The sequence below is a fragment of the Quercus lobata genome, chromosome 2 (genome assembly GCF_001633185.2).
Source record: "Quercus lobata isolate SW786 chromosome 2, ValleyOak3.0 Primary Assembly, whole genome shotgun sequence".
Classification (NCBI taxonomy): Eukaryota; Viridiplantae; Streptophyta; class Magnoliopsida; order Fagales; family Fagaceae; genus Quercus; species Quercus lobata.
Genome location: NC_044905.1, coordinates 94291992 through 94313961, shown reverse-complemented (window position 1 = coordinate 94313961; position 21970 = coordinate 94291992). Strand labels below are relative to the sequence as shown.

Sequence of the window (21970 nt, the reverse complement as noted above, 5' to 3'; positions counted from 1 at the left end):
GAAAAAGATCAGTTTTGGTCGAGTGAAACCAATATTCGCTCGAGCGAATCATTTAAGTAGGCAACAAGTAAATCTGAAGAGCAATTGTTTAAGTTGGTGATCAAAGCTAAAGTCACTAAGCCATCCCTTATTCCTTTTCAGTGAAGAAGAAAATTTTAAGGCAGTCCACGAAGTCATAAATGTGTTTTGTGGGAGAATTTTAAATTAGAATTCGAGTGGCTTGGAATATATTGTGTTGTCAAATTTGTAAGTATCTACTAGGAAGAAACTAGGGATATGGGTATATCTCAATTATAAAACTTTGATACAAACCTATAGGTAAAACTCACCATTGGTATTAGCTTGTAAGGGGAGAGAACTTAAAAGCTTATATACACATTATTAAGTTTCCACTTAAATCATGTAGGACAATGGGGTCTAAACATACCGCCAAACTCCGCAGTTGATGTTTATGACGGCTTACACTATCTACACTAAACTGATGGTAGCCTATTATCTTCTTCTTTCTTTTTTTTTTCTTTTTTTTTTGTGGTGCGACTCCACTCACTTATCAGCTATTCAATGACTTAACAAGACAATTTTATTTAGCCTCCGGGTCGTCCCTTCAAGGGTCTAACCACAAAAGTTGCAACTTATTTGATCTCATACCCAATGAGCTATGTCCAACTATTTGACATGGTGGTTGGCTCTTGTACTAAATGATACAAATGTTGAAGACAGACCTGTACAGAGGCCACGGCAGAGGTTGAAGATGAAGCAAAGGTTGAAGATTTCTGAGGGTCAAAATGACAGTGTTTAGTATTGCGCTAAACGTATCGTTTCATTAAAAGGAGCATTAGTAGTGAAACGGGTCGTTTTACTCAATTCAAAGAGTAGTTGGTTGGCGCAAGATTCAGTTAGAGCCACTGAACAGAACTCCCTTGATTTATGGGTTTAGATCCATATAATGTGGAAGATTAATTAAGTAGTTATGATCATTGTGTACTATAAATACAGAGCATCAAGTTCAGCTGTAATTATGAAAGAATTTCAGATTGTTAGTACAAGTTTTCTCTTTCAATCTTTCTCTCTTCGTTTCTCTCTTTAAAAAGTGTTGCGAAATGTACTTGTAAACATTCCGTAGGGCCAAAGAAGGGGGTGTATGAAAGGAAAAGAAGGGCCTGAGAATGAATTCAGGGTGTAATTACAGAGGGGTTAGGCAAAGGACTTGGGGTACATGGGTTGCATAGATTCGCAAACCAAATAGGGGAAAGAAACTCTGGCTTGGGACTTTTGATACTGCACATGATGCTGCCTCTGCTTATGATGAAGCCGCTACGGTGATGTATGGTGCCTCGGCTAGACTCAATTTTCCAGAGACTGTTTCCACTGTGTCGGGTCCTACTCCTGCAGGATTTGAGGCTTCTGCCGATGAAGAAATTCATTATGCTGTCACGGAAGCTGCTAGTTTGGTGGAGACAGATGTAAAGGATGAGTCTACTGCTATGCCAAGTACAAGTAGTTTGGTAAAGGATGAATCTACTAGAGATAATGGACAGAAGGAATTGCTGGCTTATTCTGAAAATGAGTTATTAGATGATGCAGAACTTATGGCACTATTTGAAGATATTCCTCTTGACTTCACGTATTCAGTACTGGATTTTGGTTTTGATGTGAATCAACTTGGATTCCCTGACAATGAAGCTGACATGCCAAGTTTGGTGTACACAGAAGGAAGGATGAGCTTGTAAATGAATATTTTGATGTGGATGTGGGATAACTTAGGATAGGGAATTTAGCTTGTTGACTTCATGTAAACAAGTTTTGATCATTATTTGTGTTGCTTATTGAAACGGGTCGTTTTACTCAGTTCAAAGAGTAGTTGGTTGGCGCAAGATTCAGTTAGAGCCACTGAACAGAACTCCCTTGATTTATGGGTTTAGATCCGTATAATGTGGAAGATTAATTAAGTAGTTATGATCATTGTGTACTATAAATACAGAGCATCAAGTTCAGCTGTAATTATGAAAGAATTTCAGATTGTTAGTACAAGTTTTCTCTTTCAATCTTTCTCTCTTCGTTTCTCTCTTTAAAAAGTGTTGCGAAATGTACTTGTAAACATTCCATAGGGCCAAAGAAGGGGGTGTATGAAAGGAAAAGAAGGGCCTGAGAATGAATTCAGAGTGTAATTACAGAGGGGTTTAGGCAAAGGACTTGGGGTACATGGGTTGCAGAGATTCGCAAACCAAATAGGGGAAAGAAACTCTGGCTTGGGACTTTTGATACTGCAGATGATGCTGCCTCTGCTTATGATGAAGCTGCTAGGGTTGATGTATGGTGCCTCGGCTAGACTCAATTTTCCAGAGTCTGTTTCCACTGTGTTGGGTCCTACAGTCCTACTCCTGCAGGATTTGAGGCTTCTGCTGATGAAGAAATTCATTATGCTGTCACGGAAGCTGCTAGTTTGGTGGAGACAGATGTAAAGGATGAGTCTACTGCTATGCCAAGTACAAGTAGTTTGGTAAAGGATGAATCTACTAGAGATAATGGACAGAAGGAATTGCTGGCTTATTCTGAAAATGAGTTATTTGATGATGCAGAACTTATGGCACCATTCGAAGATATTCCTCTTGACTTCACGTATTCAATACTGGATTTTGGTTTTGATGTGAATCAACTTGGATTCCCTGACATTGAAGCTGACATGCCAAGTTTGGTGGACACAGAAGGAAAGGATGAGCTTGTAAATGAATATTTTGATGTGGATGTGGGATAACTTAGGATAGGGAATTTAGCTTGTTGACTTCATGTAAACAAGTTTTGATCATTATTTGTGTTGCTTATTGAAAAGTTTGGGTAGGTATTTTGTATTTTCTTACCGATTCTGATTCACCATATAATTGTTTTTTTTTACCTCACTGTTCTTTGTTTTTTTCCTCAACTGATAGGTTGCTCTATGTTTCTATAATTTCCTGTTAATGTGTTTCTATAATTGCTACATGGTAGAGGTAGTGTTAACTCTGAATACACATTCCTATGGTTGGTGATGCTGTCAAGATCAGTTATTTTTTATTTAAGTTTTTGTTTTGAATATTTAATGATTTTTCAAATGGTACATTCGGGGATTTTGATTGTTATACTAGGTTGTTTGATGTGTTTTGGTTCAAGATGTTCATCACATCTGGAATATTCATTAACTGCATTTGAATTAAAAGCTAAGTGTGAGGATAAACAGAGGAACTAAATTGGTATGGCCTTGAACTAGGAGATTAGTATTGAAAATGTGTCAATTAGTCTATTTAGTGCTACTGTCAAGTAAATGAGATTGATGGTTCATTGTGGATGCTTTGTGGTATAGCTCAAAAGATGCTAAGAGCTTTTGTATTGCTTGTATATTATCGTTTAAGATTAGGAGGAGCCATACTATGGCCTCATCAGTATCCGTTTTGAGATGATTAATTTTGTCAACTTATTTTATTATTCAGCTTATTTTTGTTGTTATTCATAGTCGCACTGCACTTTTTGGTACTATTCATAAGTCTTACTGTATTATTTCAATTAACTTTTACTTTTATCTACAGTGTAAGGTTGAATTTATTCAACCATCTAATTGGCTTTATTCCGTGCCAAATTTGCTTGTAATTCAGCATTTAGTAACCCTGTATTTAGGTGGGTTTGATGTAAGGGTAGTGAGTGAGATAGAGTGAAGTTTGCTCAAGAGTGTGCAAGAAAACAGAGAGTCGCGGCTGGGACTCGCAGGTGACTCGCGACTGCAAGCCGCCAGAAGCTGCACACGTGCCAAGCATGCTGGAAGATGAACAGTCATGCTAGCTGGAGCACTACAGGACAAAACAGGACAACTGGCCATACGGTTATCTCGCGACTGAATCTGCGACTTAGTCAAGCCGCGAGGTCAAGCCGCGAGCCACCCCTGTTTTGTAAAAACCTGACGTTTCACATTCCTCTCCACTCCAGTATAAATACCCCTATTACCCACGATTAAAAGAGAGCTTCCAGAGAGAATTTTGAGAGAGAAACCCTATAGAAAAACTAGATTGATTCACACACAATCTATACCTTAGAGACTCTTCAAATTCCTCAACTCTCTTCCTCTCCATTGTTAAATCCTTGAGAGGCATTATACCAAACCAGGTTCTCACCATCATCATCATTGTGAGACTGCTGTTTAGATTTCTGGGAAGCAGTTAGGAAGGAGCCAATTTACATTTGTTGATGCTACGCTCTAGTAGCGGAATCCGGAAAGCTAGAAAAGAAAAAGGTTCGGCGCAACCTCGTTGGAGCAAGAAGCTTGGAGGGCTTAGGTGCACTGGGTAGATTAGGTTTGGAGGGTCTATTGCTGTCCTTGTATCTCAACTATATTTTTTAGTGGATTGATTACTGCTTGGAGGGCGGCGGAGAGGTTTTTCGCCGAGGGCTTCGGTTTCCTCTTCGATAACACATCGCGTGTTGTCTTTGTGTTTGCATCTTCCTTCCTCTCTATCTTTGCCTTTTTATTTATCTGCTGTGGATTTTAATCTGTTATGGCTTAGATAGTGTTTAATCAATTTCGTATGATAGCATATGTTAAGTTTCCGCACACTAGTTGTTTGACATATTACTTGAATTGATTAAGTTGTAATTTGGGGGTCTAAACGTTCAAAGGTGTTTTTACACGTTTTTGAACTTTCAATTGGTATCAGAGCGGGTACACTGATATTGGTTTCATTACCATTGTGTGATCCTTGACTCCCTTTTGAGATGGATAGGTCTCAATCCCTAAATGCACCTCCATATTTTGATGGTAGTAATTATGCTTTTTGGAAGGTTCGAATGAGAGCTTTTCTGTGTTCTATTGATGAATCCGTTTGGGATGCTGTTGAGATTGGTTGGACCAAACCAAAGGCAGCCAAATCCACATGGGATAAGGCAGCACTTGCTGCATCTAATGCTAACAGTAAAGCACTCAATGCTATCTTCTGTGGTGTGTCTCCAGATGAATTTCACAGGATTTCTCATATTACCGTGGCCAAAGAAGCATGGGAGATTTTGGAAACTACCTATGAAGGCACGAAGAAAGTGAAAGACACCAAGTTACAAATGCTGACCACTCGGTTTGAGGAGCTCAAAATGAGTGAGGATGAGTCTTTTGACTCTTTCTATGGGAAGTTAAATGAAGTGGTTGTCAGCAAGTTCAACTTGGGGGAGAAAACGGAGGACTCAAAGATTGTAAGGAAGATCCTTCGATCATTGCCGGAAAGTTTTCGAGCTAAAGTGACAGCAATTGAAGAGAGCAAGGACCTCGATGACATCAAAGTGCAGGAGCTGGTTGGTTCTCTGCAGACTTATGAGATGTCGCTGCCCAATCAACGGAAGAGTAAATCTCTTGCTCTAAAGACCATTAATGAGAAGGTGGAAGATCAAGACTCATCGGGAGAAGATGTGGTTGACAAAGATGTTGCATACCTTGTCAAAAATTTCAAAAAGTTTTTGAAATTCAAAAATAATGGCAAATTTGATGATAAAAGAAAATTCCAAAGTTCTGGAAGGGAGAAAAGGGAATTCAAAAGGAAAGATGGAAAAGAATCCCAACCTACACAAGGTGTCACTTGTTTCGAATGTAACGGGCATGGACACTTCAAGAAGGAATGTCCGAATTATTTGAAATCGAAAGGTAAAGTGTATGCCACGACCTTGAGTGACTCGGATTCGTCTGACTCAGAATCTGAAGAGAGCTGTGATGGAGAGGGGAACTATTCGGCTTTTATGACTATTGCTCATGTTGAGTCGTCAGATGAACTGAATCTGCTTGTGCAAGACCTTGGAGAACATAGTGATAATGAATCACTAGGAATTGTTGAAGAATCGGATGCTGAAGAAGATGGAAGCACAGCAAATCTTCAGGAAAATTACAACTCACTCTTGGAGAAGTCCGGGGAATACACAAGGGTGGCCAAGGCTGCTGTGAGAAAAATGAAGAAGGCTGAGGAGGACTACAAAAGTCTCCTAATCCGATATAGGGAGGCCAAATGTGAGATAGAAACTCTGAATGGAGAGTTGTCCGAAGCTTACACAAAAGTAAGATTTCTTGAGAGTGAGGTTGTGCGAGCAAATGCTAAAGTAGAGAGGGTCACCACCAAGAAGCTAGATGATGTTATCTCATCTCAAAAGAGCTTTTCAGACAAATCCGGATTGGGATATACCGGAGGAGGTAGTTCGTCTGGAAATGTCAATAAAGAAGTGAAGTTTGTAAAGGCTAAAGATCCAGTTGTAACTAACCTTACTGGTGAGAAGCTCAAGGTGGAGGAGAAGAAGAATTTGGTGAACCTCGTGCCAAGTCACTTCCTCGACCACAAAGAGGTCCTAGAGGAACTTATGTGTGCCACTATTGCAGAATTCAAGGGCATACTCGACCAAATTGCCAAAAGCTGAGAGTAAAGAATAGTGCAACTCCTCAAAGGTCAGGAGGACCTAGAAATGATAGAAGAATTTGGGCTGGAGATCAATCTAGAGATCAGAATGGTGATCCCGGAATGATGAACGTGATGAAGATGATTGGTGCATTCACCAACTGCTTGGAAAGCTTCTCACGAAGGTTTGAAAGCCCTAACTCCCGTACCCAATCCTATAAGGAAATCACCCCAAACGCAAGTGACGTGAGGGTGAATAAGGGTACTCATGCATAAGCATTACAACATGTCCATGCATTAATACTTCCTATGCTTTGTGACTATGTTTGTTTGTTTTGCTTGCTATTTTTGCTGTTTGATTGTTTGCTTGTCTACTTGTGAATATATTTAATTTCGTCGTATCAATCTTTTTGTTTATTGTGTCAAAAATCCAAAAACCACATAAAAATTAGAAAATCAAAAAGCTTGATTGACTTTGTTGAGTTCTTGTCTCAAAACTTGTTTTGTCTTGTACCTTTGTGCTAATGGCTTTGTGCATTTTCGAGCATTGCTTGTTTTCATGCACTTATATCACTGTGGGAAAAATCTTGAAATCTTTGTGATTGTTGTAAATAGATCTTCAAACTTGTCATGAATGATTAGTGAATGGTTTTGTTGATCTTGAGACTTGCATAGACTTGTGTCTATATATCTTCCCACTCTTTATTTTTGTTTTGTTAAAAAGAGCTCACTAAATGTAAATCTCCAAATGAAAAGAGATATTGAGCTGTAAAAGCCTGTCGCACATTCTAGTATTTGACTAGGAAAAAGGGTAAGCGACCATATATTGAAGTGAATGTTTATTCAAAAAGCCAAAGGCTTATTCGTTAAAGTGAAATATCATATATCACTCTCACAATGAGAGGTGATTGACTTAAAAGATCAAAAAGATCAATTGTTATGATTGAAAGTGGAGTCAAATGTAAAGCTCCAAATCATGTTATCAAGTTTTGTGAGAGGTCATATATACATATTTCTATAATTGAGATGGGTCACATGATCTAGTGCTAATTGTGTATGCCTTGGTTGAATTGATCATTGAAGCTTCACATTAGACGAAGGACTATCTCATTGTTGATATCCACACACAACACACAAGTTTATGTTTAATAAATGCCATATTCATTTGTGTGATTGTACTTGATGAAATGTGTTTTCACATGCTCAATCTTTGTTAATCCAAGCACAAAAAGATTTTTGAGTGTTTTAGGTGTTTTTGGAAAGTATTTTGTGTGAAAAATCTGAAAATTTCAAAAATTCAGTTTTGCCCTGTTTTGGCGGCTCAGTTGCGGGTATGTCAAGTCGCGAGCCTCAGTCGCATCTTCACTGGTCATTTTTGGCGACTTGTTCGCGAGTGGAAGGTCCAGTCGCGAGGTTCACTCAGAGATTTTCGCGGCTCTGCTCGCGACTTACTCGCGGGTAGACCTTCCAGTCGCGAAAAACACTTAGAAAAATTTTCAAAATTTTGTTCTTGAGTGCTTTGGCGGCTTGAGCTGGCGACTGTGTGGCGACTTAATCCAGTCGCGAAATTCGCGTGTTTGGCAGAAACATGAGCAGTTTTAAAACTTGTTTCAGTTTTCCCTCGAACATTTGTAACTGTTCATCTTCTCTCTAAACTTCCTCCTTTCCAAACACTCTGTGATTCCATTTTCAAACCTCATTGGTGCTTCATTTCTTATCCAAATCATCAAGAAAAGGTAAGGGTTTTTGCTTTCTCAATCTCATTTTCTCTTTTCCTGGTTATTCTTGCTGCTGTTTGGGTTGATATTGTGTACGAAATACTTCTCTCTTATGAAATGGGTATGGCGGGTCTTGGTTGATATTGTTCTCATCTGTTTTCATGTTGAACGGTCAAAATGTGATTTTCACTGTTCTGATATTTGCCTATTATTGAGTCTGAAAATCTTTTGTTAAATGGGTTTGGTGTCTATTTGACTTACTCATTTCACTTGCTTAAACATTGTTTCTGATAATGATATTGGTTACTGGATTTTTTTTTTTGGGTATTTGTATCTCAATCTTGTACTCTAGTATGGATTATTGGGTTCTTCATGTGGAAATATTTTTCCTTGCTTATATCTCTGGTGGAGTATTTTATGTTATCTGCTCTAAATGTTCGAATGATGTATCTGTTTGCATATCATGGTCTTGATAACCTGTCTCAGTGACAAGTGTTAGTTGTTTTGTTCATCTATGTCTTTGTGCACTATCACCATATTGCTGCACCTATCATTTTGTGCTCCTGTGTATTGTTGGTAGTTTGGTTGGGACTGCAATATCTCCAATTTGTGTTTAAATATTGAAATTTTGTTTTCTCTAAATCTTGTTGACATTTATCTTGTGTGGTATTGTTGTTTGGTTCTTTGCTGTGGGCATGTTCTCTTGTAGATGTCTCGTCGATCTTCCAGGGGTAAAGACATTGTTGCTGACGAACCAGCAACACCAGTTGCCAAAAGGACTCGTCTATCATCTCAGGCTTCTCAAGACCCCAATGAGGATAGGTTCAGACTTCCTCTTAACTCACACGCCTACTCAAACGTATTTGACAAGTCGACCACTATAGTGGAACGGGTAGTAGAGTTTAATACCTTAGGGACCACTTTCATCCCTCGAATCTTTGAGAATCGAGATTGGGCAAACTTGTTCGGGAACTTTGATGATCCAATGGATGAGCTGGTCAAAGAATGCTTCTCCAATGCAACTGATCTTGGACCTGAACTCATTTTCTGGGTGAGAGGAACAGAGTTTTGTGTTACCCCAAACTCCATCGCAGATCTTCTCAGTATCACCAGACCTCAGAATGTGAATATGACTCCTTACGATGAACGAAATCCAGAAGTTGGAGAAATTTTACAAATCCTAGGATACGATCATGAAGTATCCAGTGCAGGAACCTCCATCAGCACCACAAAGTTTGCACCCGAGCTGACCACACTGAAGTTGATCATGTTCATCAATCTCTACCCATTATCCAACACTACATTCATCAATCTTGGGAGAGCTCTATTTCTTTGTGACCTTATTACAGGAGCTCCCATTGACATATGTGCTCACATCTACTACATCTTGAGGAAGACCGCATGTCGATCTGCAGCTCGAGGAGTTATTCCATTTTGCAGTCTCATCATGAAGCTCATTCTTCGTGAAGGCATTATTCCTCCTGCAAATGGAAAAATGTTGACTCGTCAACGTCCCATTTCCTTGCTCACTCTTCAAGCTAGCAGAAGTCACTCCTCTAAATCACCAAGGAGTGCTCACATCTCTCCGGTTACTCCATCTGCCCCTGACTCAGAGACACCTGCACATACCACATCTACATCACGTGCTGTTCCTGAAGCTTCACCGGCTAATATTCCGCAAGCACCGACTGCTCCTCATACTGATAGAGTCGGCAGTGTACTTGAGCATATTCAGAAACGCGTTGATGAGCTTGTGGCACTTCTCTACTCCACAAACAACCATGTTCAAATGCGTCTCGAGACTATGGAGAATCAGCTAGATGATATTCAACGAAAGTTGGACGAGAGCCTTTAGCTATTCGTGACAAAAAGGGGGAGAGCTTTCAGTAAGGGGGAGAAAAGTTCAAAGGGAAGTGTGCATAGTGATAGGGGGAGTACACACATACACACATACTTTTGTCATACTTTTGTTTTTAGTCTTATCCTCTAAACTTATGGTTTTAGGTTTATGCTTGTTGGGTACTATTTAATGGTTTTATGGGTTTGATACACCATGTTTTGGTGTATTGTTTCTAACTCTTAACTTATACTCTTGGTTTAAAGTTTAATATATTTTGATGATGTTATTCAGGATGTTTGTGGTTTGTACCCATGTGCTTGTGTAAACTTTTAGGGTTTATGTTTTATGCATAGTTTGTAGGCTTTATGGTATGTACCTTGCTTAATGCAGCCTTTATGCTATGTTGAAATCAGTACTTTAATCTAAATGGTATGCATTTTGGTTTATGTACTGTCACTTTTGTGCCCTTGTAGGATTGTTCCTAGATGCATATGCCTTGTGTGATATGCATTGGTTGAGTGTTGAGCATACAAGTGTTTTGCCTTGTGCTTGTTAACTTGTATGTCCTTGTGTTCATTCCAAGTGTGAATGAGCACTGTGATCACTACCTTGTGGTGTTCACTTGGTTGATCAAGCCATGGTTTGTTTCACAACTCCATCTTTGCTTGATCACATATTGCCTGTTTCATATGCATTATATAATTTTCTGCTTACAATGATCATGGTGTATTGTTGTGTTTCAGGAGTATTATGTTCATATGATTCAAGTGCTTCACAGTTTCTAGAGTTAGGTGTGAGTGAGTTTTGTTCAACTGTTCCCAACTCACATGTTAAGTCTAGAGTCTATTTTAGGGTTTTGTCACGGAATAGCCAAAGGGGGAGATTGTAAGGTTGAATTTATTCAACCATCTAATTGGCTTTATTCCGTGCCAAATTTGCTTGTAATTCAGCATTTAGTAACCCTGTATTTAGGTGAGTTTGATGTAAGGGTAGTGAGTGAGATAGAGTGAAGTTTGCTCAAGAGTGTGCAAGAAAACAGAGAGTCGCGGCTGGGACTCGTGGCTGCAAGCCGCCAGAAGCTGCACACGTGCCAAGCATGCTGGAAGATGAACAGTCATGCTAGCTGGAGCACTACAGGACAAAACAGGACAACTGGCCATACGGTTATCTCGCGACTGGATCTCGCGACTTAGTCAAGCCGCGAGGTCAAGCCGCGAGATCAAGCTGCGAGCCACCCCTGTTTTGTAAAAACCTGACGTTTCACATTCCTCTCCACTCCAGTATAAATACCCCTATTACCCACGATTGAAAGAGAGCTTCCAGAGAGAATTTTGAGAGAGAAACCCTAAAGAAAAACTAGATTGATTCACACACAATCTATACCTTAGAGACTCTTCAAATTCCTCAACTCTCTTCCTCTCCATTGTTAAATCCTTGAGAGGCATTATACCAAACCAGGTTCTCACCATCATCATCATTGTGAGACTGCTGTTTGGATTTCTGGGAAGCAGTTAGGAAGGAGTCAATCTACATTGGTTGATGCTACGGTCTAGTAGCGGAATCCGGAAAGCTAGAAAAGAAAAAGGTTCGGCGCAACCTCGTTGGAGCAAGAAACTTGGAGGGCTTAGGTGCACTGGGTAGATTAGACTTGGAGGGTCTATTGCTGTCCTTGTATCCCAACTATATTTTCTAGTGGATTGATTACCGCTTGGAGGGCGGCGGAGAGGTTTTTCGCCGAGGGCTTCGATTTCCTCTTCGATAACACATCGCGTGTTGTCTTTGTGTTTGCATCTTCCTTCCTCTCTATCTTTGCCTTTTTATTTATCTGCTGTGGATTTTAATCTGTTATGGCTTAGATAGTGTTTAATCAATTTCGTATGATAGCATATGTTAAGTTTCCGCACACTAGTTGTTTGACATATTGCTTGAATTGATTAAGTTGTAATTTGGGGGTCTAAACGTTCAAAGGTGTTTTTACACGTTTTTGAACTTTCATACAGTACTTTTAGCAAAAAGTTTTCAATTTCAGCAAAATAAGTGGATTCCGAACAGACATTTAGTATATTTGTTGCTTGATTTTGAGGTTGCTGATGTGCTGATAGAACAAAATAAGCTGCTGGTTGGTAAAATGAGTGTAAAAGTACTTTATTTGGTGTATCTATTTGTTTTCTACGAATGCAGTTAGACATGAATTTTCTTATTTGTGTGCATGTGTTTCTTTTAGACATGAATTCATTTCTTCTGAGTCAGATCACATACCCACAAATTCTATAACCCATAGTTTATTGTACTATTATTTACCTGCTCTGCTAAAGTTGCTTTCTAAGCCAGGAGCATAAGTTTTAAGATAACTTTGTGAATCTTTCATAAAAATTGAACCTTTCTATTGAGGTGGAAGCGGTTATTTGGTAGTTTCAGTAAGGATACTGGTGTAAGTGAAATTAGCTGATCATTGAGTCTCCACCCACTACCACTCATGCACACTGAGAATATAAAACGAGGTAAGAAAAACCTCCCTTGATTTTGCAATTTCTTCTTTCACCGGACCTTCCTGGCATTGTTTCTAGGAGTCAAAGATGGCCATAGCATCACATAATGGCATGAGATCTATGTTTAATGCAAAATAATAGCTATGTCTCTTCACTCTTGAAAATTATATATAGATCACATAGTAATTTGTTTTGCTTGAAAAATAACTTGGGTAAAACTAAAAGTTCATTTTAAAGAAAAAATAGTATATAAACTAAATAAACCAAAAATAAATAAATTCTGAGGCAAATAGAAACATGTTTGATCACTCAGTAATTAGCTTTTGTTCGTCAGAAGCACTCACAACTAAAATGGCTGTCCACAAGGTAATTTGTTATGGAAGCTCTCATGGGTTTTATGTCAATGAATTTTAATTACACTAATTTGTCATAAGATTAATTTGTATTATTCTAATGAAAATTACTAAAGTTACGATTAAATTTGAAAATTAAGATTTAGAGTCCTAGTATTGGCTTTTAGCAATTTTAACAAATTGATCGAGTTAAGTCTAAGTGATAATTAGCCAATTACAATCCAAAAAGGATAAAATAATAAATGGGAAAAACTCTTTTGAGGCCGAACCTGATAAACTGATCTTCTTCTTCTTTTTTGATACCATAAAAAACATAAAGATACAGGACACAAGTTAATTTACATAAGATTTGGAGAGAGCCAACAATAGTGGATCGGAAATTTTGCAGCTAGAGAAGCTACTTCTAACACATTACACAGGGTAGCTTTAGGTACAAAAATGGTGTGAAAAGTTAAACCCTATTGTGTTAGAAAGTGCAGGTTTGTCTCATCATAGTTTGTTCTAGCCACCTTTGTTCAATCCTTTTACAATCACTGAGAATCTAAATTTGTCTAAAACCAAGGTCTTTAGCTTTTATTAAAGCCTCCATGATTACATTCTGAACAGCTGCTGCCTGCTGGATAAGTTATTGAAACACTTCTCGCTCCCACACCAAAAAAGCCAACCATGTTGGAGTGGGGCACAAGACCATTCTCGTCTCAAAAAAAAAAAAAGGCCCAAGACAATTAAAAAATTCTGTTGGAGGCTCTAGTTATTTAACTTGTTTACATGATGTCATTAACAGAATCTCATATATACTCACATACTACCTTGCTTTCAGAGCTGGCAACGACTTCATAGATTTCTTATTTTTCACAACTTGGTTTTAACTTTTAAGAATCGTATGGTAGCTAGAAGAGGTGCCAAAAAAATACTACCAAGCGAAGAAAAACAGAAACAATGTATAATTTTACAATCACAATTTACAAATAGTTCAACTAGTTGGTACCATCTACTATTTTTAATGGAGATATTCATGGTTCAAATATTCCCTCTCACATTCTAATTATCAAATTATGAAAAAAAAAAAAAAAACTGCAAATAGCTCTAATTATTCATCAAATTCTGATTTAATTTTTTTTATGGTGGTAAAGAGGTTTGAATCATAGATATTTCTATTAGAAATATCAAGAGGTGCCAATTGCACAAGAAATAATTATGGCTTTTGAAATTAAACATATCACAATAATTTTAAGTAGGGCTTCTAGATTTACCGCAAATAAGGAAAGAAATCATGTAATCAATTTTAGATTTAATTTAAAAATAAAATAATAATTGAAATAAAATTAAATAAAATCAATGAGCAATAATCCTTTCTGAATTGGTTTGGTGTTGGCACCAAAAGGAAGCCAATTGAGTTACAAGGCTTCAATTTTTTTTTTGGTTTGCAAAATGTGATTGCTAAAATACTTTAATCACTGGTATAGAACTTATCTGTTTTGTGGGCTAGGAGAAGCCAAACATGAGTGATCAAACCCCCACCTCGCCTTAGTTGTTCAGCATGGTACTCCATTGGACAGTTACTTGCTGCATAGCACAACATCTCCACCCACACGCTGCAAATGATGTTCCATTTGTTCTCCTTGCTCATCAAACTCCTGGCGAGTCTTTGTGCATCTTTTAGTACATGCCAATCAGATGTGACCACGGTTTCCTTTCTTTTATCCAAGTCTGATTCTTCAGGAAGTTCTTCCGTCCTGAAAATCCTACAAGCTTCTCCTTCACCTTTTACTAAGGATGGTCTAGTTCTTAAAAATATCATGAGTTCGGTGTAGGTATGTTGGAATATGATATTTGCTGTGGTGGAGTAAAACATGTGAGGGCGCATTACAAGAACATACATCATGTAGTTTGATAACAATTTACCCATCTCAATTTGAGAGTTTGTAACACCATATTGAACATCTGAATGGTAACAAATGTCTGTTGCAATGTGCCATATGGTAATGCTCTTATCAAAATCTCTCTTGACACTCCATTTGAATTCATCGTTGAGGCATCCATGCCTTTCAAGTGCCCAATGACCTCTTTGTGTGACAGGCTTTGCATTTCTTGCATTATCTACCTCTTTCATTTCATGAACTATAAGTTCTTTCAATTTCTTAGGGAATTCCACACGTGTCCTACTCCTGGTCTTTCTTAGCTCCATGTCGATGCCACTAAACTTGATGATCCTACTATATTTCAAATGCTTGTCATGAAGACAAAAGCTCAACAAATTGAATTGTCCCAACAAATTGGACCATCTTTTCCACTCACTTGACTTTGGGCCAAGTACTCGCAAGCATTGCATCACCGCTGGCATGTTATGGTACCTCATCATTTTGAGTATTGCCCACTCTGTGAAAGGTAGTAGTATGATCTGATAAAGCTCAAGAACAACTCCTCCAATCAGCAACACATAGGTGAATACAAGATATTGAAGTTTAACTTTAGCAGAGGCATGGCTAGATAAGATTGCTAATCCACATAATGTAGAAACTAAACTCAAGAAACTAATGATACGGAGAATACAACCTTGCCATGTATATATAATAGGTGCCTTCGTATAGAGCACATCATACATGAAGCCAAGTTCAGAATCTGTAATTCTAAAGACATCCTCAGCTGAATATCCATCAATCGACATCCATGGAAGAGACTCATATAAGGGCTTGTAGAGCCAATTCTCAAGATGAGGCTTCAAACAGCTAAACCGATAATATGCCTTTAAGATCAATTCCACACCAGGAATGCTTTCTGGTAATTGTCGTAATAAAGTAGGAACATTTTCTTCTTGATCAAATTCTGAAATACTTATGCCAGATTCACCTGTGAGTGCTGTACTCAGAGCCCATACTGTCTCTCCATACTTACTTATACCGGCCAAAAACATTAGCAAGAAAAGAAATGAGAAAGAAGAGTGCTTATTCCAAAACCGAACAATGATCAAAATTACCACACCTACTTGGATGAGTAGGCCAAGAAATTGCCTCAATCCCAGACGATTGTCTTCGATTGAGAGGGCAGTTATGGTATCCGGGCTTCCAATTTGCACAAAGATCAGTGGTGCCAACAACCCTTTCAGTTTCTGTTCACTCAGATCAAATTGCTTGGTATCTATGTCAGTGAGCTTGCCTATAGCAATCTTTGCAACATAATTGGACAGCAAGTAAGCTGACCATACTGCAAATCTTATACCAATGCCAGGAATGTATCTTCTGCGGCTACCAAAGATGGTGAGGATGATTTGCAAGACAAAGCTTACTAGTACTAGCACTTCGATGTTCCAGTCCACCCATAATTCCTTAAAGTAACCTACGCTCACCATGATCTCTCCTTTTGACAAATAGTAGAAATGCTGCAAGAAGATGAAGAAAGCTTTAATTACTTAAAAAGTATTGGCGAAGTACATCTACGAAACCTATATACGTGTAGGAAAATTATAAAATTATTATAAATTTAAAAAGCTTATAAACTTAAGCGACAATAAATATGTGTTTCATGGCTGCGTTTGCGTTTTCTTTTTTTTTTTTTTTTTTTTTTTTTGACTGGCGCTTTTTGTACTGTTCATGAGATATGAACCACTAAGAGCACTCACAGCAGTGGAGCTAAATAGCTATATAGCTATTTTAGCTCCACCAAAATACAAAAAACAACACCACAGCAGTGGAGGTATAAGTAAAAAATTTTAGCTTCTTGCTACAGTACACATTTATAAATAGATGTGTACTGTAGCAAGAAGCTAAAAAAAATAATAATATTTTATTACACTTCTCATTAAAATAATATTTCATTTTTTTCTCTTTCCGTTTACAGCTCATCTCTCTCTCTCTCACGTTACTTCCCTCTCTGCTCTCTCAGACCAAAGCTCCTCTCTCATCCCTTGAATCCGTCTCGCCCAGTCCTCCACGCCGCCGACCCAACCTCTCCCATCTGAAGCTGATCTGCACAAAACCCAAATGCAAAAACCATCGAATTATCGAAATTGGACAAAGACCCATTACTCAAAATTGAAAAACAAGAAATGGGTAAGCGTGAAAGGAGATAAACTCACAGAGGATGGTTGTCTTTCTGGCATTGTCGAGGCCGAGAACGAGGATCCGAGCTTCTCGGTTTCCAAAGAGAGTAGAGAACATTTTCGTAAACACAATACCCATCTTGAGAGATTAACTCTTAGTGAATGAAAATTCAGAACAGATCAGAAAGGTTTTGATTTGATTTTGGTTTGGTTCTTCTTTGAGATTTAAGATCTCAAAGCAGAAACGAAATCGCAATGGAAGATGCAGAGCGTGGAAGAGGAAACGTGAGGTCACCACTCTCTCCGGTGCTGAAGATACAGTAGCCGCTTCTTCTTCTTCTTCTTCTTCTTCTTTTTTATTTTATTTTATTTTATTTTTATTGTTTAATGCCTATGGGTTCTATAATTCCTGCACCTTTGAACAGAAATGGTGATTTGTGTGGTGGTGTTTTGGCGGTGGTTGTGGGTGGTTGTTCATGGCTTGCTAGTTGTTGGGCGGTTGTGCGGTTGGGGTGGTTGTTTTTCGTTGGCAGGGGTTGTGGATTGTGCGAATGGTTTATGGTGTTTTTTTTTTTTTTAAGTATTATTTTATTATAGCAGATATATTATTATATTGTGATGTTTATATTATTTTATTATGTTGAAAGTTAAAATAGATCTACTGCTGTAGTATGTGTGTAGATAAAATAGATAAAGTAACTTTTGATGGAGCTAAATTGTTAAAATTTTAGCTCCACTGCTGTGGATGCTCTAAGGCAAATGTACAGTGTTTAGAGAGTGAACAGTAACCCAAAAATTATTTTTTTTTTATTGTTTTCAGCAAAAAGTTTTCAGTTTTCAGCAAAATAAGCGGTATCCAAACACACCTTAAATGTAATTGTTATAGTTCGACTTAAACCATTTTAAAAAGAAATTAGTGATTCTCAAAAAAAAAAAAAAAAAATAGTAACACAATAATTTATAAAATTTATCCAATATATTTGAAGTCCTTTATGCCTCTCATAAATAAAATGAATCGTTTTAGTATCATAATGTCACTTATAAAATACTTTAACTTTTATCACAACTAACTTACTTGTCAGACTGTAATTAGCTGTATATCACTTTCATATAAACCACTACTCATAGTATGCCATGTGGATAATTGTAGCATTTTATATGGTCTTAGAATTTTTGAAATATATATAATTGATATGTTGCCCCCAGCCTATGAACCGACCATAATAAAGAATTGCAATTAATATGAATGTCGCATTCCATTCATCTATTGTGAACTAGCTACCATCATTTAATTTTTTAGACTAAAAATATAGAAAATGATTTAGTTACAGACCTTCTTTTAGACTAAAAGATAAAGGACTAATTTAGAAATATATTTTCCAATATCATCTACGATAATCATTACATCCATTACTAAAAAGAAAAGGGGAGGATTTTAAAAATAATAAATAAATAAAACTTAGTTATTTTTGCCCCCTCAGACAGAAAAGAGGAAGCAGGTTGTTAAAATATATATAATTTGAATGAGGACAACAGATTAATAAGTCTCTCCCACTTTCAATATGTTTGAAAAAATAATATTCAAAAATAAATATAAATCGATATAGTAATGAATGCAATTAGTAGTTCATCAACAACATAATAAATAATTAGTTTAATTACTTTTTTGTCATATATTTGAAAACTGATATGGTTGTTGAAATTTAAAAACTTACATATAATATATCTAAAATCGCTTGATATTTAATGCCTTTGAGACTTTTTTTTTTTTTTTTTTGGTTGAGAATAATTAATGGTCTTTGAGACTCTTATACAAATGATAATAAGGTTTTAATTGCATAATATATATGAATAATTTTGCATAAATGTGAATCCTCAATCCTATCGTTTTTTTTTTTTTTTTTAATTTGATAAATGTGAACACTTAAGGGCATCTTTTTGAACACTACTTCATTGTTTATTATTTTTCCTTTTGTCACATATTACCAAACTATCACATATGTTCATAAATGTATAAATTAAATAATATGTGTATTTTTGTATATTTCTGAATCCTAATGGATTCATATTTTATTTTATAATATTTGATCAATTATGTGGATCTTATGGCACTACCTCATTGTTAATAATTTTTAAACTATCACCTATGCTCATAAATGTAAATATCTCTTAGTTTTTTATTTTATTTAAATCTCTTAGTGGGTTTAAAAAAAAAAATTCATGTTAGATTGTATAGTACTATATGTTGCTATAGGTCAATTAAATCCATCTTAAAAGATAAAGACTTAATTAATTAGGGTCTGGATTAATTCAAAGTCCTCTAAATCAATGTATAAGAAATTAAAGTACAACCACCTGCAAAACCTAAGATTACTAAAGACATATGCGCAGCTTAACATTAATATATATAAAAAAATCACATAATTTAGAGAGAGAATAGCTTTATGATCAAAATGAAACTAATATAATTTTGAGAATTCGGTAACAAAATAGTAACATGTTAGAACCTTGAAGTTTGATGAGCACCCTATCATAGTTTAACAAAATAGTAACATTCCGTTAGTACTAATCACGCTCGCTACTAAAATTCTTGCTCTAATTCAACTTCTCTTATCTAATGAGTTTGGATTACGCATCTCGTTGCAAGGCCAACTTTAGCCTTTATTTTAGGCTTTGCATATTTTTCAATCGCTTCCTACAATTAGTCTATTTCAAGGCCTGCGTGCAGAAACTGGGATAAAATCATAAAGTGCAAGGGTATTATACTTTTTCCTTTTTTCCTTCTGGATAATAAAAATTGAATGAGCAATGGTCTTTGAAGTGCTTGTTATTATTTAATAGATTTAGACCATTGTGTAAATGTAAACTTTACCTAGAGCACCAAAACATGATAAAGCTTCCAAACATAATCTCAAATATGAAATAACAAATTAAGATGGTTTTTTTAAAAAAAAAAAAAAAAAAAGCCTAAACATCACAATAAGTTTACAAGAATGATGATGAAAATTTTAAGTTAAAAATCAGTAAGCAAACCTGAATATATAGTTGAGTCCCTGCCCCGACTAGGAAGCTACACAGAATTAATGGTCGCTAAGAGCCAACAAGAAGATCTACAAAGAAAAAAAAAAAAAGAGATACTATATATATGGATAAGAACTTTTGATAAAGGAGTGCATAGATTTTGAATAGAAGTTCGCAAAGAACTGAAAGTTTCTCCTTCACTTGCAATGCTTATAAAATTAAACATAGGGAAAGAAGAGTGAATTTAACCAAGAAAGGAAAAGTAATGCACTTCTACAGGGTTTAAACACCTTCGCTTGATTTGGAAGACGTTTCTTCACTCAGATAGGCCGTACTAAGAGATAAACGTGTTAACCTTTTTTTTATCCGTTACTTGCCTGCATGGATATGCTTTCATGTGTCTTCAATTGGAGGAACTGCTAATTATTCTTACCTTCTAATAATGTTTTGCTTACGTTATCAAAAAAAAAAAAAAATGTTTTGCTTACATATTGTGTACAACAATTCTTAATATTAATATTATTATAGTTGTTTTTCTTTTCTTTTTTGCTTTGCCCTACCGACATCTTCCCCGCACACTTTTTGTGGAAAAAGTAAAAACATTCCAAAAATATTCAATAGTATACGTGTGGGAATCTCAATCTTTATATATACTAATTACTACTAGCCTCATCACACACGTTTCGCGTGTGTGATAAGGCTTTTTTTATAAAGAAAAAAAAAAACTTGTTTTTTTTTATTTTATACATACAGTATAATTTTTATTTTGAGAATCTAATTTATAAGTGGATAAAGTAATTTGAAAATTAACAGGAGAGTGGTCTTATTATTTAGGCAATGTTTTAGTGCAATGTTGGGGTTTTTTTAAACTAATTAAAAACATGAGGATTCTAAACAAAGAAAACTTCTTAAATAGTAGTATAGATAAAAGTAATTTTCAAGAATGAATATTTCAAAGAAGGGTTTATTATGTACTTCTCCCTTTAAATTTGTTTAAGAGAACTGTTTGCAATTACAGCTTGGTGCTTGTTTAATTAATTAGTTACCACGTTTTGCGTTTGTGATTTTAAAACCTAATTTAATGCCTTTGGTAAAATTTACAAATGGTGCTTTTTGAGTCTAATTATGTGATTATTCTAAGTTTTTGCATTGAACCAGGTGAATAGTAGGAACAAAAACCTATATTTTTCAAAAAGCATATAATTTCAAAGTAGAGAGGCCCCATGACCAATCATAAAAAGCAATTAAGCATAAATGTTTATTTTGAAATTTTACATAGTGGATTTGCTTTTTGATGAATGGCATGGAGACGGTGTCAGCTTTTAAATTTGAGAAATTCTGTGTGACGACCATATGTTGCAGAGGGTTGTAATCATTGTATTATGAAAGTTGGGTTATACCGTGTAAGATTATGTCAAGAAGCCTGATGAAGAAATTAAAGAAACAAAGGTTTAGTCGAGCAAAACCAAGATTTGCTCAAGTGAATCATTTAAGAAGGCAATAACTTCGCGCGACACTTGTTTGAGAGACATTACACAAAACTTGGTTCCGATTTGTTTTAGAAATCTGATTTCTAGCACACTTTAATCTATCTATATATACCCTCTTAAGCACGATTTTCAAGGTAAAGAAAGCTGTCCTACAAAGAAAATTTTCTAAGAGCTTAAATAGAAAATTTTGATGTAATTTTCAACTTTGAGCTAGCCTAAACTATAAATTGCTTGAAAGCTTAGAGTTAGTTCTTTGACAATAAATCACTATCGTTGCTTTCCGTAGTTTTGGGCTGTTAGAGCATTAGCATCAGAAAATTCTAATTCTACTCTATTTTACCATTCCAAAAAGCCACTTTATCATTATACCATACTATTTTATCATTTCTCCTACATCCTAAAACTCTATTTTTATTAAAATATTATTTTTTAATAATTCTTTATTATTTATTTCCAACCGCTACATATTTTCAGACTTGGCTGGAATTTCATCATTTTTTTCATCCTTTTTTTCACTTCCTCTCCCATGCTCTCTGTCACTTTCTCTCTGCCCCTCCATTTCCCTTTCTCTATGCCTGACTGCCTCTCGAGTTTGTGGGTCTCTCTGGTGCTAGGTGTGGCTGGGTGGTGGATC

The 21970-nt window shown here is 36.3% G+C and overlaps 1 protein-coding gene across 1 annotated transcript; it reads right to left on the bottom strand.

Annotated features, from left to right (window-relative positions):
* Positions 1–14236: 14236 nt before the first annotated feature.
* On the bottom strand, positions 14237–19969 carry LOC115973875. The gene is made up of 2 exons (XM_031094113.1): positions 19859–19969; positions 14237–16165 (listed from the first exon to the last, which is right to left on the bottom strand). Exon 2 carries the CDS (start codon positions 16133–16135, stop codon positions 14237–14239), a length of 1899 nt encoding a protein of 632 aa, XP_030949973.1. The 5' UTR covers positions 16136–16165; positions 19859–19969.
* Positions 19970–21970: the final 2001 nt, after the last annotated feature.

Bases quoted from the DNA above. Each gene is read 5' to 3' on its own strand.
- LOC115973875 (XM_031094113.1), bottom strand. From the start codon at position 16,135: ATGGTGAGCGTAGGTTACTTTAAGGAATTATGGGTGGACTGGAACATC.